This window comes from Vidua chalybeata, assembly GCF_026979565.1.
Source record: "Vidua chalybeata isolate OUT-0048 chromosome 36 unlocalized genomic scaffold, bVidCha1 merged haplotype SUPER_36_unloc_1, whole genome shotgun sequence".
NCBI classification, from domain to species: Eukaryota; Metazoa; Chordata; class Aves; order Passeriformes; family Viduidae; genus Vidua; species Vidua chalybeata.
Window position 1 is genome coordinate 129,111 of NW_026530299.1, and position 15,293 is coordinate 144,403.

At 62.1% G+C, this 15,293-nt stretch overlaps 2 protein-coding genes across 3 annotated transcripts; one reads left to right on the forward strand and one right to left on the reverse strand.

Moving 5' to 3' along the window:
* Positions 1–4,296: 4,296 nt before the first annotated feature.
* Positions 4,297–12,640, forward strand: ACHE (acetylcholinesterase (Cartwright blood group)). Its single transcript, XM_053933154.1, has 5 exons — positions 4,297–4,331; positions 6,455–6,505; positions 8,430–10,001; positions 11,176–11,342; positions 12,432–12,640. Exons 1-5 carry the CDS (start codon positions 4,297–4,299, stop codon positions 12,551–12,553), a joined length of 1,947 nt encoding a protein of 648 aa, XP_053789129.1. The 3' UTR covers positions 12,554–12,640.
* A 644-nt stretch (positions 12,641–13,284) lies between these two features.
* Positions 13,285–15,282, reverse strand: LOC128782701 (basic salivary proline-rich protein 1-like). 2 transcript variants are annotated; one of them, XM_053933162.1, is made up of 4 exons: positions 14,484–15,282; positions 14,200–14,376; positions 13,637–13,728; positions 13,285–13,536 (listed from the first exon to the last, which is right to left on the reverse strand). In XM_053933162.1, the coding sequence occupies exons 1-3, from the start codon at positions 15,098–15,100 to the stop codon at positions 13,713–13,715; spliced, it is 810 nt and encodes a 269-aa protein (XP_053789137.1). In that variant the 5' UTR covers positions 15,101–15,282; the 3' UTR covers positions 13,285–13,536; positions 13,637–13,712. The 2 variants fall into 2 exon arrangements, with proteins under 2 accessions (XP_053789137.1, XP_053789138.1); XM_053933163.1 differs by having other exon boundaries at positions 13,285–13,539.
* Between the last annotated feature and the right edge of the window lie 11 nt (positions 15,283–15,293).

Consider the following 15,293-nt stretch of genomic DNA (forward strand, 5'->3'; position numbering starts at 1 on the left):
TGTCAGTACCGGTGGTCCCTTGGGTCATTGTGGAGGTCCTTGGGGTCCTGGTGGAGGTCCATGAGGTGGCTGTGGTTGTCTCTGGGATGATCGTGGTGGTCCCTGGGGTCATTGTGGAGCTCTCTGGGGTCATGGTGGTGGTCCATGAGGTGGTCATGGTGGTCTCTGGGATGATCGTGGTGGTCCCTGGGGTCATGGTGGTGGTCCCTGGGGTCCTGGTGGAGGTCCATGAGGTGGCTGTGGTTGTCTCTGGGATGTCTGTGGTGGTCCCTGGGGTCATCGTGGAGGTCCCTGGGGTCACCGTGGTGGTCCCTGGGGTCACCGTGGTCATCCATGAGGTGGCAGTGGCTGTCTCTGGGGTGGTCGTGGAGGTCCCTGAGGTGGTTGGGGTGGACTGCGGGGCGTTTGTGGTGGTCCATGAGGTGGTTGTGGAGCTCTCTAGGATGTTTGTGGTGGTCCCTGGCGTCATGCTGGTGGTCCAGGAGGTGGCAGTGGTTGTCTCTGGGATGTTGGTGGAGGTCCCTGGGGTCATTGTGGAGGTCCCTGGGGTCATGGTTGTGGTCCATGAGGTGCTCATGGCTGCCTCTGGGGTGGTTGTGGAGGTCCATGAAGTGGTTGGTGTCATTTTTGTGATGGTTGTGCTGGTTCTGTCAGTGTCGGTGGTCCCTGGGGTCATGGTGGAGGTCCCTGGGGTCATTTTGGAGGTCCATGAGGTGGCAGTGGTTGTTTCTGGGGTGTTTGTGGAGGTCCCTGGGGTCATGGTGGAGGTCCCTGAGGTGGTTGTGGAGGTCCCTGGGATGTTCGTGGTGATCCCTGGGGTCATGGTGGCCATCCCTGGGGTCATTGTGGTGGTCCCTGAGGTGGTTGGGGTGGACTCTGGGATGTTTGTGGAGGTCCCTGGGGTCATGGTGGAGGTCCCTGGGGTCATTTTGGAGGTCCATGAGGTGGTCATGGCTGTCTCTGGGATGTTCATGGGGGTCTCTGGGGTCATGGTGGAGGTCCATGAGGTGGTTGGGGTGGACGCTGGGGTGTTCGTGGTGGTCCCTGGGGTCATGGTGGTGGTCCCTGGGGTCATGGTGGAGGTCCATGAGGTAGCAGTGGTTTTCTCTGGGGTGTTTGTGGAGGTCCCTGGGGTCATTGTGGATGTCTCTGAGGTGGTTGGGGTGGTCCCTGCGGTGTTCGTGGTGGTCCCTGGGGTCATTGTGGAGGTCCCTGAGGTGGTTGGGGTGGACTCTGGGGTGGTCATGGTGGTCCCTGAGGTGGTTGTGGAGGTCCCTGGGATGTTGGTGGTGGTCCCTGGGGTCATTGTGGAGCTCTCTGGGGTCATGGTGGAGGTCCATGAGGTGGTCATGGTGGTCTCTGGGATGTCCGTGGTGGTCCCTGGGGTCATGGTGGAGGTCCATGAGGTGCTCATGGCTGTCTCTGGGGTGGTCGTGGAGGTCCATGAAGTGGTTGGGGTCATCTCTGCCATGGTTGTGCTGGTTCTGTCAGTGCCGGTGGTCCCTGGGGTCATCGTGGTGGTCCATGAGGTGTTCGTGGCAGTCTCTGGGATGTTTGTGGTGGTCCCTGGGGTCATGGTGGAGGTCCCTGGGGTCATCATGGTGGTCCATGAGGTGGTCGTGGCTGTCTCCGAGATGTCTGTGGTGGTCCCCAAGGTCCTGGTTGTGGTCCATGAGGTGCTCGTGGCTGTCTCTGGGGTGGTCGTGGAGGTCCATGTGGTGGTTGGGGTCATCTCTGTGATGGTTGTGCTGATTCTGTCAGTGCCGGTGGTCCCTGGGGTCATGGTGGAGGTCCCTGGGGTCATGGTGGAGGTCCCTGGGGTCATGGTGGTGGTCCATGAGGTGCTCGTGGCTGTCTCTGGGGTGGTCGTGGAGGTCCATGAGGTGGTTGAGGTCATCTCTGTGATGGTTGTGCTGGTTCTGTCAGTGCCGGTGGTCCCTGGGGTCATTGTGGAGGTCCATGAGGTGTTCGTGGCAGTCTCTGGGATGTTGGTGGTGGTCTCTGGGGTCATCGTGGAGGTCCCTGGGGTCATGGTGGAGGTCCCTGAGGTCACAGTGGTGGTCCATGAGGTGGCTGTGGAGGTCTCTGGGGTCATGGTGGTGGTCCATGAGGTGGCTGTGGAAGTCTCTGGGGTGTTTGTGGTGGTCCCTGGGGTCATGAAGGAGGTCCCTGAGGTCACGGTGGAGGTCCATGAGGTGGCTGTGGAAGTCTCTGGGGTGTTCGTGGTGGTCCATGGGGTCATCGTGGTGGTCCATGAGGTGGCCGTGGTTGTCTCTGAGATGTTTGTGGTGGTCCCTGGGGTCATCGTGGAGGTCTCTGAAGTCATGGTGGAGGTCCATGAGGTGGCTGTGGATGTCCCTGAGGTCATCGTGGTTGTCTCTGGGATGTTTGTGGTGGTCCATGAGGTCATCGTGGAGGTCTCTGAGGTCATCGTGGTGGTCCCTGGGGTCACGGTGGAGGTCCGTGACATCATTGTGGAGGTCCCTGGGGATGCCGTGGTGGTCTCTGGGGTGTTCGTGGAGGTCCCTTGGGTCATCGTGGTGGTCACTGGGGTCATCGTGGAGGTCTCTGAGGTCACGGTGGAGGTCCATGAGGTGGCTGTGGATGTCCCTGAGGTCATCGTGGTTGTCTCTGGGATGTTTGTGGTGGTCCATGCGGTCATTGTGGAGGTCCCTGAGGTCATTGTGGTGGTCTCTGGGGTCACGGTGGAGGTCCCTTGGGCTCTGGGTGTCCCCACGATGGCGGCTGCAGGGGAGGGTCCAGGATGAGCCAAGACCCCCAAGGCCCTCCCCAGGGTGGAGACCCCAACCTTCACCTTCCTCCTCCTCCTCCTCCTCCTCCTCCTCCTCCTCCTCCTCTTCCAAGATCCTCATCGTGGCCTTTGACCCACCCAACGTCTCCACCTCTCCTCCACCCTCCTTCATCTTCACCCTCCTCTTCCTCCTCCTTCTCCAAGACCTTCATCCAAGGTTTCTTCTCCCCTTCCAACCTCCTCCATCATCCCCACCTCCTTCTTCTTCCTCCTCCTCTTCCTCCCAGACCATCACCGCATGGACCCTCCCCAACCTCCCCCCATCTTCTCCACCTTCCTCCTCCTCCTCTTCCTCCTCCTCTTCCAAGACCTTCATCTTTTGTTGATGTCCCTCATCTTCCCCCTCCTCTTCTTCACCTTCCTCCTCATCTTCCCCACCTTCCTTCATCCTCCTCCTCATCCTCCTCCCAGACCCCCATCCCAGCCTTGGCACCGGCCAATCCAACCTCTCCTCATCATCTCCATCTTCATCCTCATCTTCCTCCTCCTCCCCCTCTTCATCGCCCTCCAACCCCTCTCCATTGTCTCCACCTTCCTCCTCTTCCTCTTCCTCCTCATCACCTTCCTCTTCCTCCTCCAAGCCCTTCAGACCACGGACCCCTTCAAACTCTCCAATCCCAACCCCAGCTCCTCCTGCTCTTCATCATCATCCTCCTCTTCCTCTTCCAAGCCCTTCAGGCCATGGACCCCACCATCCCCAGCTCCTCCTCTTCCTCTTCTTCATCCCCTTCATCCTCCTCCTCCTCCTCCAAGACTTCTAGATCTGAACCCCTCAAACCTCTCCCACCCAATTGCTCTTCCTCTTCTTCACCCTCTTCCTCTTCATCCTCATCCTCTTCACCTTCTTCCTCCAAGACACATCATGGACCCCTCCAACCCCAACTCCTCCTCTTCTTCATCCCCTTCATCCTCCTCCTCCTCCTCCTCCAAGACCTTCAGATCTGAACCCTTCAAACCTCTCCCACCCCAATTCCTCCTCTTCTTCTTCACCCTCTTCACCCTCCTCTTCTTCACCCTCTTCACCCTCCTCTTCTTCATCCCCTTCATCCTCCTCTTCTTCATCTCCCTTTTCTTCATCCTCTTAATCCTCCTGCTCTTCTTCATCTCCCTCTTCATCCTCCTCCTCCTCCAAGACCTCCAGATCTGAACCCCTCAAACCTCTCCCACCCCGATTCCTCCTCCTCTTCTTCATCCTCCTCCTCTTCATCTCCCTTTTCTTCATCCTCTTCATCCTCCTCTTCTTCACCTCCCTTTTCTTCATCCTCTTCATCCTCCTCCTCCTCCAAGACCTCCAGATCTGAACCCTTCAAACCTCTCCCACCCCAATTCCTCCTCTTTTTCATCCTCTTCACCCTCCTCTTCTTCACCCTCCTCTTCTTCACCCTCTTCCTCCTCACCCTCTTCCTCCAGCCCCCTCAGCCCCCTGCCCCCTCCAACCTCTCCCCACCATCCTCCTCCTCCTCCTCCTCCTCCTCGTCCCCGCCATGTCCCCGCTGTCCCCTCACCTGTGGCGGCGCAGGTGAGGACCACCAGGAGCCCCCCGCGCGTCCCCCCGGCCATGGCCACGTCCCGTCCCCGACTGGGCTCGGGCCAGCGGTGACAGGGACAATATCGGGGGGGGGGGGAGGGGGGGGACAGTGGGTGGCCCCAGACCTTTGTCCCCACCACGGGGGGGGGGGGGTGTGACAGGCGGTGACACACGGAGGTGACACACGGAGGTGACACACGGAGGTGACACACGGAGGTGACACACACGTCGGAGAATGCGGCGGCCGCGCCCCGCGCTCGGAGCCTCCTCCTCCTCCGTGCGCCGATGTCACCGCGCGGGGACGCGACACGGGGACACCGGGAGTGGCACCGAGACCCGGGGGGGACACGCGGGTGGGGACATGGGGGTGGCACCGAGATCGGTGGGGACACGGAGATGGGGACACGGAGGTGTCCCAGGGGTCACTGGGGACATGGAGGTGTCCTGGTGGCCATCAGGGACATGAGGGTGGGGACATGGGGGTGGCACTGAGGGGGCTGGGGACACTGGGATGTCCTGGTGGCCATCGGAGACACAGAGACGGGGACACGGAGGTGGCACCAAGATTGGTGGGGACACGGAGATGTCCTGGTGGCCAGGAGGGACACGAGAGTGGGGACACGGAGGCGTCACCGAGGTCACTGGGGACATGGAGGTGGCCTGGTGGCCATCAGGAGCATGAGGGTGGGGACATGGAGGTGGCACCGAGATTGGTGGGGACACGGAGGTGGCCTGGTGGCCATCAGGAACATGAGGGTGGGGACATGAAGGTGGCAGCGAGATCGGGGGGGACACGGAGATGTCCTGGTGGCCAGGAGGGACACGGAGATGGGGACACGGAGATGGGGACAGGGAGGTGTCCCAGGGGTCACTGGGGACACGGGGGTGGCCTGGTGGCCACCAGGGACACGAGGGTGGGGACATGGAGGTGGCACCAAGATCGGGTGGGGACACGGAGGTGGCACTGACGGGGGTGGGGACACAGAGATGGGGACACAGAGGTGGCACCGAGGTCGGTGGGGACACGGGGACGTCCTGGTGGCCACCAGGGACACGAGGGTGGGGACATGGAGGTGTCCCAGTCCCTCCCAGTCCATCCCAGTATCTCCCAGTGCCCTCCCAGTCCCTCCCAGTACATCCCAGTCCCTCCCAGTGTCTCCCCGGGGGTTTCCCCGTGACGTCACCGCGGGCTCCATGGGGGGAGGGGCGGGTGACCCTTGGCCGGCGGCCGCGGAGGGGGAGGGGCCACACCTGGGGCCACACCTGGGGACAGGGACACACCTGGGGGGGGGGGGACAGGGACACACCTGAGAGCGCCACGCCCATCACGTGACTCACCTGTGCCCTTCCCCCGCCCCTCCCCCCCCCCCCCCAATCCTCTGAAATTTGGGTCTGGGGACCCCCAAAACCCCCCAAAATGCCCCAAAACCCCCCAAAATGCCCCAAAATCCCACAGAACCTCCCCGAAAATCCCTGAAAATTGTCGAAGTTCCTCAAAATTTCCCCAAATCCCCCAAATTTGCCCCAAATTCCTCAAAATCCTCCAAAATTCCCCCAAAATTCCCCCAGAATTCGCCCAAATCTCCCAAATTGCACCCCCCCAAAAAATCCCCCAAATTTCCCAAAATCCCCCAAAATACCACAAATTGCCCCAAAATTCCCCCCAAAATCCCCCCAAAATCCCACAAATTCCCCAAATTACCCCAAATCCCCTAAAACCCCCCAAAATCCCCCAAACCCCACAAAATTCTCCCAAAATCCCCCCAAAATCCCCCAGAAACTCCACCAGAAGTCCCCCAAATTGCCCCCAACATTCCTCAAAAATCCCCCAAAATCCCCCCAAAATTCCCAACCCACCCCACCCCACCCCCCCCCGCCTCAAAATTCTCCCAATTCCCCCAAAATTCCCCCAAATTCCCCCAAATTCCCCCCCCCAAAATCCCCCAAGGTGGGGGGGGGGGTTTGGGGGGGGGTTGGGCAGCGCATCCTCCCCTCCCGGCGCGGGGGGAGGGGCAGCGCTGCCGCAGGGGGGAGGGGCCAAAGGAGCCGCCCCTCCCCCTCCCCCCCCCCCCCCCCCAATTTAACGCTGCCCCTCCCCCACCCCCCCCCCCGGTATTTTCCAGACGCCGGAGCCGAAGCGAGGCCGGAGCCGCGGCGCGAGAGGGGTCGGTGCCGCCCCTCCCCCACCCCCGACTCGACCCCCATCCCCCCCCCCCCACCCCCCCCTCCCCCACCCCCACCCCGGGACCCCCTCCCCATCCCCTCCCCCACCCCCTTTCAATGACCTCCATCGGATGCGGCCCCATCCCCGCCCCTCCCCCACACCTGAGACCACCCCCCCCCCCACCCCCATCGCCCCTCCCCCATCCCGAGACCCCCCCCCACCGCCCCTCCCCCACCTTCCCCATCGCCCCTCCCCCACACCTGAGACCCCACCCGGCCCCTCCCCCACACCTGAGACACCCCCCCCCTCATCGCCCCTCCCCCACCTCCATCGCCCCCTCCCCCTTTTCCCCCTCCCCCCCCCCCCAATCCCCGGGTACCATTTTGGGGTGGGGGCGGGGCCGCGAAGGGCGGGGCTGGGGGGGGAGGGGCCGTATGGATCTATAGGGGATTGGGGGTCTCTATGGGGGTGGGGGTCCCTATAGGGCCGGGGGTTTCCCTATAGGGCCGGATCTATGGGGCTGGGGTTTCCTATGGGTCTATAGGGGATTTTGGGGGGGGGGGGGCCCTATAGGGCTCAGGGGTCCCCATAGGGTGGGTGAGGGTCCCCATGGATCCATAGGGCATTGGGGGGGGTCCCTATAGGGCCGGATCTATGGGGCTGGGGGTGGTCCCTATGGATCTATAGGGGATTTGGGGTCCCTATAGGGCCGGGGGGGTCCCCATGGATCCATAGGGGGTGGGGGGAGTCCCTATAGGGATGTGGGGGGTCCCCATGGATCCATAGGGGATTGAGGGAGGTCTCTATAGGGCCGGATCTATGGGGCTGGGGGTCCCCATGGATTCATAGGGGATTGGGGGGGGTCCCTATAGGGATGTGGGGAGTCCCTATGGATCTATAGGGGATTGGGGGGGGGTCTCTATAGGGCCGGATCTATGGGGCTGGGGGTCCTTATGGATCTATAGGGGATTTGGGGGGTGGTCTCTATAGGGGTGGGGGTCCCCATAGGGCCGGGGAGGGTCCCTATAGGGATGTGGGGGGTCCCCATGGATCCATAGGGGATTTGGGGGGGGGTCCCTATAGGGCCGGGGGGGTCCCCACAGGTGCCCCTCCCCCCGCCCCCGGCGCTTCCGGCCGGGAATTTTCCCGGGGTTATTTTGGGAGCCGCCACCTGCCCCAAGGAGGGGGGAGGGGAGGGGCGCGAGGGGGGGGGAGGGGTCTCTGTGGTGGGGGGGGCACTGGGAGGGACTGGGATAAACTGGGAGGGTCCCCAGAAATTGGAATGGGGGGGGGGGGTTCCAAACGAGCTGGGGACCCTCCCCATCATCAGAGAGACCCCCCCCCCAATTCCAGGAGTTCTGCCCACCCCCCCCAAAATGGGGACCCCCCCACCCAAAAATGGGGACCCCTCCCCAAATCCCACCCAGTTGGGGACCCCCCCCTCCCCCAAATCCCACCCCTAGGGGATGCCCAAATTCCCCCATGACCCCCCAAATCCCCTCCAAATCCCCCCCAAAATGAAGACCCCTCCCCAAATCCCACCCAGCTGGGACCCCTCCCCAAATCCCACCCCCTCCTCACCAACGGGGACCCCAAAATCCCCCCTGTGACCCCCCCAAATCCCCCCCAAAATGAAGACCCTTCCCAAATGGGGACCCCTCCCCAAATCCCACCCCAAATGGAGACCCCCCCCCCCCCAATTTGGAACCCCCCTCCCCAACTCCCACCCACGGGGAATCCCCAAACCCCCCGTGACCCCCCCAAATCCCACTCCAAAATGAAGACCCCTCCCCAAATCCCACCCCAAATGGAGACCCCCCCCCCCCAATTTGGAACCCCCCTCCCCAACTCCCACCCACGGGGGACCCCCAAAACCCCCCCCCCCACCGTGCGTGACCCCCCAAATTCTCTCTCTCTCTCCGCAGCCTCCGCCGCCATGGGGGTCGCCCGTCCCCGCCGCCCCCCGCCCCCCTCCAGCTCTTCCTCCCCCTCCTCCTCCTCCTCCTCCTCCTCCTCCTCGCCCCCTCCCCGGCCACCACCGAGGACCTGCTGGTGGCCACCTCGGCCGGCGCCGTCCGTGGCTTCCACGTGCCCGCCGGCCCCTCGGCGCGCGTGGCGGCGTTTTTGGGGATCCCCTACGCCGAGCCCCCGCTGGGAGCGCTGCGCTTCGCCCCGCCCCGCCCCGCCCGGCCCTGGGGAGGGGTCCTGGACGCCCTCTCCCACCCCCACGCCTGCTTCCAGCCCGTCGACACCATGTTCCCGGGCTTCGGCGGCTCCGAGATGTGGAACCCCAACCGCGAGATGAGCGAGGACTGCCTGTACCTCAACATCTGGGCGCCGGCGCCGCGCCCCAAAACGCCGGCGCCGGTGCTGGTGTGGATTTACGGCGGCGGCTTCTACAGCGGCGCCGCCTCGCTGGACGTCTACGACGGGCGCTTCCTGGCGGCGGCCGAGGGGGTCTTGGTGGTCTCCATGAACTACCGGGTGGGCGCTTTGGGCTTTTTGGCGTTGCCGGGTCACCCCGAAGCCCCCGGCAACGTGGGGCTGCTGGACCAGCGGCTGGCGTTGCGTTGGGTGCAGGCCAACATCGCGGCGTTCGGCGGCGACCCCGGCGCGGTGACGCTGTTCGGGGAGAGCGCCGGCGCGGCCTCGGTGGGGCTGCACCTGCTGTCGGGGGGCAGCCGCGCCCTGTTCCGCCGCGCCGTGCTGCAGAGCGGCTCGCCCAACGGGCCGTGGGCTACCGTGGGGGCGGCCGAGGGCCGGCGGCGAGCGGCGCGGCTGGGCCGGCTGGTGGGCTGCGGCGGCGTGGGCGCCGGCGGGACGGTGACCAACGAGACGGAGCTGTTGGCTTGCCTGCGCGCCGCGGCGCCGCCGCAGCTGGTGGAGCACGAGGCGGCCGTGCTGCCGCAGCAGGGCGTGTTCCGCTTCGCCTTCGTGCCCGTGGTGGACGGCGAGTTCCTGGCCGACACCCCCGAGGCGCTGCTGGGCGCGCCGGGCCGCGCCGAGGCCGAGGTGCTGCTGGGCGCCGTGCAGGACGAGGGCACCTATTTCTTGGTGTACGGCGTGCCGGGTTTCGGCAAGGACAACGAGAGCCTGATCAGCCGCGAGGAGTTCCTGGGCGGGGTCAGGCTGGGCGTGCCGCAGGCCAACGAGCTGGCGGCCGAGGCCGTGGTGCTGCAGTACACCGACTGGCTGGACCAGGACAACCCGGTGAAGAACCGCGAGGCGCTGGACGACATCGTGGGCGACCACAACGTGGTGTGCCCGCTGATGCACTTCGCCCAGCGCTGGGCCGAGCGCGGCGGCACCGTCTTCGCCTACCTGTTCGACCACCGCGCCTCCAACCTGCTGTGGCCGCCGTGGATGGGCGTGCCGCACGGCTACGAGATCGAGTTCGTGTTCGGGCAGCCGCTGAACCCCGGGCTCAACTACACGGCCGAGGAGGAGGCGCTGAGCCGGCGCATCATGAGATACTGGGGCAACTTCGCCCGCACCGGGTATGGGCTGGGATGGAGTCTGGTTGAGTTGGGTTGAGATCAGTTTGGTTGAGTTGGGTTGGGTTGGGATGAGTTGACTTGAGTTGCGATGAGTTGGGTTGGATGACCTTGGTTGGGTTGAGTTGCGATGAGTTGCGTTGGATGATCTCGGTTGGGATGAGTTGAATTGGGATTGGTTGGGATGAGTTGGGTTGGATGATCTCGGTTGGGATGAGCTGAGTTGGGATCAGTTGGGTTGGATGACCTTGGTTGGGTTGAGTTGCGATGAGGTGGGTTGGATGATCTCGGTTGGGATGAGTTGAATTGGGATCAGTTGGGTTGGATGATATCGGTTGGGATGAGTTGAGTTGGGATCAGTTGGGTTGGATGATTTCGGTTGGGATGAGTTGGGTTGAGTTGCGATGAGTTGGGATGGATAACCTTGGTTGGGATGAGTTGAGTTGGGATCAGTTGGTTTGGATGATCTTGGTTGAGTTGAGTTGAGTTGTGATGAGTTGCATGGGATGACCTTGGTTGGGTTGGGATGAGTTGGGTTGAGTTAAGATGAGTTGGGTTGGACCATCTCGGTTGCAATGAGTTCCATTGGGAGCAGTTGGGTTGGATGATCTCAGTTGGGTTGAGTTGGGATGAGTTGGGTTGGATGACCTTGGTTGGGATGGGATGAGTTGGGTTGAGTTGTGATGAGTTGGGTTGGATGACCTCGGTTGGGTTGGGTTGTGATGAGTTGGGTTGGATGACCTCGGTTGGGTTGGGTTGTGATGAGTTGGGTTGGACAACCTCGGTTGGGTTGAGTTGTGATGAGTTGGGTTGGACAACCTTGGTTGGGTTGAGTTGTGATGAGTTGGGTTGGATGATCTCGGTTGGGTTGGGTTGGGTTGGGTTGTGATATGATGAGTTGGGTTGGACGACCTCGGTTGGGTTGGGTTGAGTTGTGATGAGTTGGGTTGGACGACCTCGGTTGGGTTGGGTTGGGTTGAGTTGTGATGAGCTGGGTTGGACGACCTCGGTTGGGTTGGGTTGGGTTGGGTTGTGATGAGCTGGGTTGGATGACCTCAGTTGGGTTGGGTTGAGTTGGGTTGGGTTGGGTTGGGTTGTGATATGATGAGTTGGGTTGGACGACCTCGGCCGGGCGGAGCCTCGTTGACTCGCGCCGGGGCTGACGCGGCCGTCGCAGGGACCCCAACGAGCCGTCGGAGCGGGAGCGGCGCTGGCCGTCCTACACGGCCGCGGGGCAGAGCTACGCCCGGCTCAACGCGCGGCCGCTCGCCGTGGCCCAGGGCCTGCGCGCCCAGGCCTGCGCCTTCTGGACGCGCTTCCTGCCCAAGCTGCTCAACGTCACCGGTGAGGGGACACCGGGGACACCGGGGGGATGTGGGGAAACACTGGGGACATTGGGGACATTGGGGACATTGGGGGATTGAAGACATTGGGGACACTGGGGGATTGGGGGGATTGGGGGACATTTGGGGACATTTGGAGAATTGGGGACATTTGGGGACATTTGGGGGTTTGGGGACATTGGGGACATTGGGGGATTGAAGGCATTTGGGACATTGGGGGGACATTGGGGACATTGTGGGTGATGGAGACATTGGGGATATTTGGGGATATTTGGGGATATTTGGGAACATTTGGGGACATTGGAGGGATTAGGAACATTGTGGGGATTGGGGACATTTGGGGACATTTGGGGGTTTGAGGACATTGAGGACATCGGGAACATTTGGGGACATTTGGAGAATTGGGGACGTCGGGGACATTTGGGGACATTTGGGGACATTTGGAGAATTGGGGACATTTGGGGACATTTGGGGACATTTGGGGACATTGGGGACACTGGGAACGTCCTGGTGGCACCAAGGACGTTGGGACAAGGAGACGTGGAGGACATGGGGACGTTTGGGTGGATTTGGGGCATTTTGGGGGGTTTGGGGCAGTTTTTTGGGGGGTTCTGGGGGTTTTTTGGGGTCCCTGGTGCCGATTTTGGGGTCCCCAGAGCCGATTTTGGGGTCCTCGGTGCCGATTTTGGGGTTTTGGAGGGGGGATTCCCAAAGCCAAAGGAGCAGCAGCACCAGGAATTTTGGGTGGATTCGAGCAGGTTTTGGGTGAAATTTGGTTTAGGGCATTTTGGGCTAAATCAGGGGGGTTTGGGGAGGTTTCTGAGGGTTTTTTTTGGGGGGGGGTTGGGGTTTTTGGGGTCCTCAGTTGGGATTTTGGGGTCCCCGTGTTGATTTGGGGCTCCCCAGGGCCAATGGAGGACACGGAGCAGCAGCGGCGCCGGGAGTTTTGGGTGGATTTGAGCAGATTTTGGTTGAAGTTGGATTAGGGGATTTCGGGGCACTTCAGGGGATTTTTTGGGGGGGGGGTTGGGGGTTTTTGGGGTGCCCGGTTTCGATTTCGGGGTCCCCGCGCTGATTTGGGGCTCCCCAGGGCCGATGGAGGAGGCGGAGCGGCAGTGGCGCCTGGAATTCCACCGCTGGAGCTCGTACATGATGCGCTGGAAGAGCCAATTCGAGCTCTACAGCCGCCAGGAGCGCTGCCAGCCCCTGTAGGACCCCAAAAACCCACCCGGGGCACCCCAAAAACCCACCCGGGAACCCCAAAACCCACCCGGGGCACCCCAAAATCCACCCGGGAACCCCAAAACCCACCCGGGGCACCCCAAAAACCCACCCGGGAACCCCAAAATCCACCCAGGAACCCCAAAATCCACCCGGGGCACCCCAAAATCCACCCAGGAACCCTAAAATCCATCAAGGAACCCCAAAATCCACCAGTGACACCCCAAAAACCCACCCGGGCACCCCAAAATCCAACCAGGAACCCCAAAATCCACTCGGGGCACCCCAAAAACCCACCCGGGCACCCCAAAAACCCACCCGGGGCATCCCAAAATCCAACTGGGACACCCCAAAACCCAACCAGGAACCCCAAAATCCATCCAGGAACCCCAAAATCCCCCTCTGACACCCCCAAAATCCATCCAGGAACCCCAAACCACTCCCAGACACCCCAAAATCGTCCTCAGGCGCCCCAAAACAGCCCCAGACACCCCAAAATTCCCCCCCCAAAACCCCTCAGGACCCCAAAATTTGGGCCCCCCTCCCCCGGTCTCGTCTCCAGTGTGACCCCAATAAAGGCTCAAACCCAAACCTGACTCATGGGGGGGACCCCAAAAATGGGGGGGACCCCAAATTTGTGTGGGAAACAGACGGGGAATCCCAAAATTTTGGGGAGAGGGGAACCCCAAAATCGAGGCGAGACCCAAAACACGACACAGGGACAAAGGGGGGGGGGAGACCCCAAAATTTTATTGGGGGGGACAAGGGAGGGGGTCCCCCAAATTTGGGGACCACAGAACTGGGAGGAGTCCCCAAAAATTGAGGGGGGACCCCAAAATTGGGGGGGATTTTGGGGTCCCCCCAATTTGGGGGGTTCAGGGAGAAATTTGGGTTTTTGGGGGGGGGTCCAGAGGGATTGGGGGACCCCCCCTAAGGAGTTTTGGGGGGTCCTGGGGGCGGGCTCCGACTTCAGGCTGCTGGAAAAAGGGGAAGGGGTGAGGGGACCCCCCAAATTTTGGGTGAGCCCCCCCAAATTTTGGGTTTTTTTTGGGGGGATCCCCCCCCTTGGCGTACCCTGGTCAAAGTTCAGCTTCTTTGGGGGGGGGTCCCCAAATCCTTCGACGTCCACGAGGTCCCCGGGGGGTCGGAGTCACTCGAGGGGGGCTCTGGGGGGGGGGGGGAACCCCAAAATTAATGGGGGGGGGGATTTGGGGGTCCTAAAATTAATGGGGGGGAGACCCTAAAATTAAAAGTGGGGGGCAAAAAAAAAACCCCAAAATTAAAGGGGAGGGCCAGAAAAATCCCAAAAGTGGGAGGGAGAAGGGGAACCCCAAAATTAAAGGGGGGGTCCCCCAAAATTAATGCGGGGGGGGGGGTCCCCAAAATTAACGAGGAGGGGCCAAAAAAATCCTGAAATTAAAGGGGGGGAACCTTAAAATTAAAGGGGGGGGACCATAAAAAACCCCAAAATTAAAGGGGAGGGGCCCAAAATTAATTGGGGGGGGGGGGGGGGGCCCAAAATTACAGAATCAGGGGAAAAGAAACCCCAAAATGAAAGATGGGGGGGGACCCCAAAATTAAAAATGGACGCAAAGAAATCCCAAAATGAACAAAAAAAAAAACCCCGAGTTCGTTACCTGCCACCTTCAGCTTCTTCCCGGGGGGGCCCGGGGGGGTCGTGGGGGCCCCCCCCAGATCCGGGGGGGTTTTTTTCGGGGTCCCTTTTTGGGGGAGTCGGCGGCGGCGGGGGGGGGGGCAGGGGGACCCCACTGTCCTCGTAGGCTTTGCGCTTGGCCGCCGCCTTCAGCTGCGCCCTGGGGGTGGGGTTGGGGGGGGGTTTTGGGGTTTTTTTTTTTGGGGGGGGGGGGGGGGGGGAACCCCAAAATCCCCCCCCCCCAAGGGCCCCCCCTCCCCCCCTTACACCGTGCGGTCCTTGATGAGGGCGCTGAGGCGGTTCAGGTCCTCCCCGAATCGCGACACGGCCCCGCGGAGCAGCGCCAGCTCCGGCTCCGTCCAGCGGGACCTGGGGGGACCCCGCGGCTTTTGGGGGGATTTTGGAGCATTTTGGGGGGTCCTGGAGGGGCTTTGGGGGATTTGAGGGGGATTTGGGGGGGTTTCGGGGGGATTTTGGGGGATTTTGGGGGGTTCGGAATTGCGACACAGTCCCACGGAGCAGGGAAAGCTCCAGCTCCATCCAGCGGGATGTGGGGGGACCCCGCAGCTTTTGGGGGGATTTTGGGGGGTCCTGGAGGGGTTTCTGGGGGTGTTTGGGGGATCTGAGGGGGATTTGGGGGGATTTTGGGGGGATTTTAGGAGGTTCGGAATCGTGACACGGCCCCGCGGAGCAGCGACAGCTCCGGCTCCGTCCAGCGGGACCTGGGGGGACCCCGCGGCTTTTGGGGAGGATTTTGGAGCATTTTGGGGGGTCCTGGAGGGGCTTTGGGGAATTTGAGGGGGATTTGGGGGGGTTTCGGGGGGATTTTGGGGGGTTTGGAATCGCGACACGGCCCCGCGGAGCAGCGACGGCTTTGGCTCCATCCAGCGGGACCTGGGAGGTTTCTGGCGGGACCTCGGGAATTTTGGGGGGTTGGATGGAATTTTGGGGGTCCAGAGAGAATTTTAGGGGTCCTGGGGAGAATTCTGGGGAGATCTGGGGGGGATTTGAGGAGGTTTTTAGGGATTTTGGGGGGTTTTAAATGGTTCAGGTCCTCCCCGAATCGCGACACGGCCC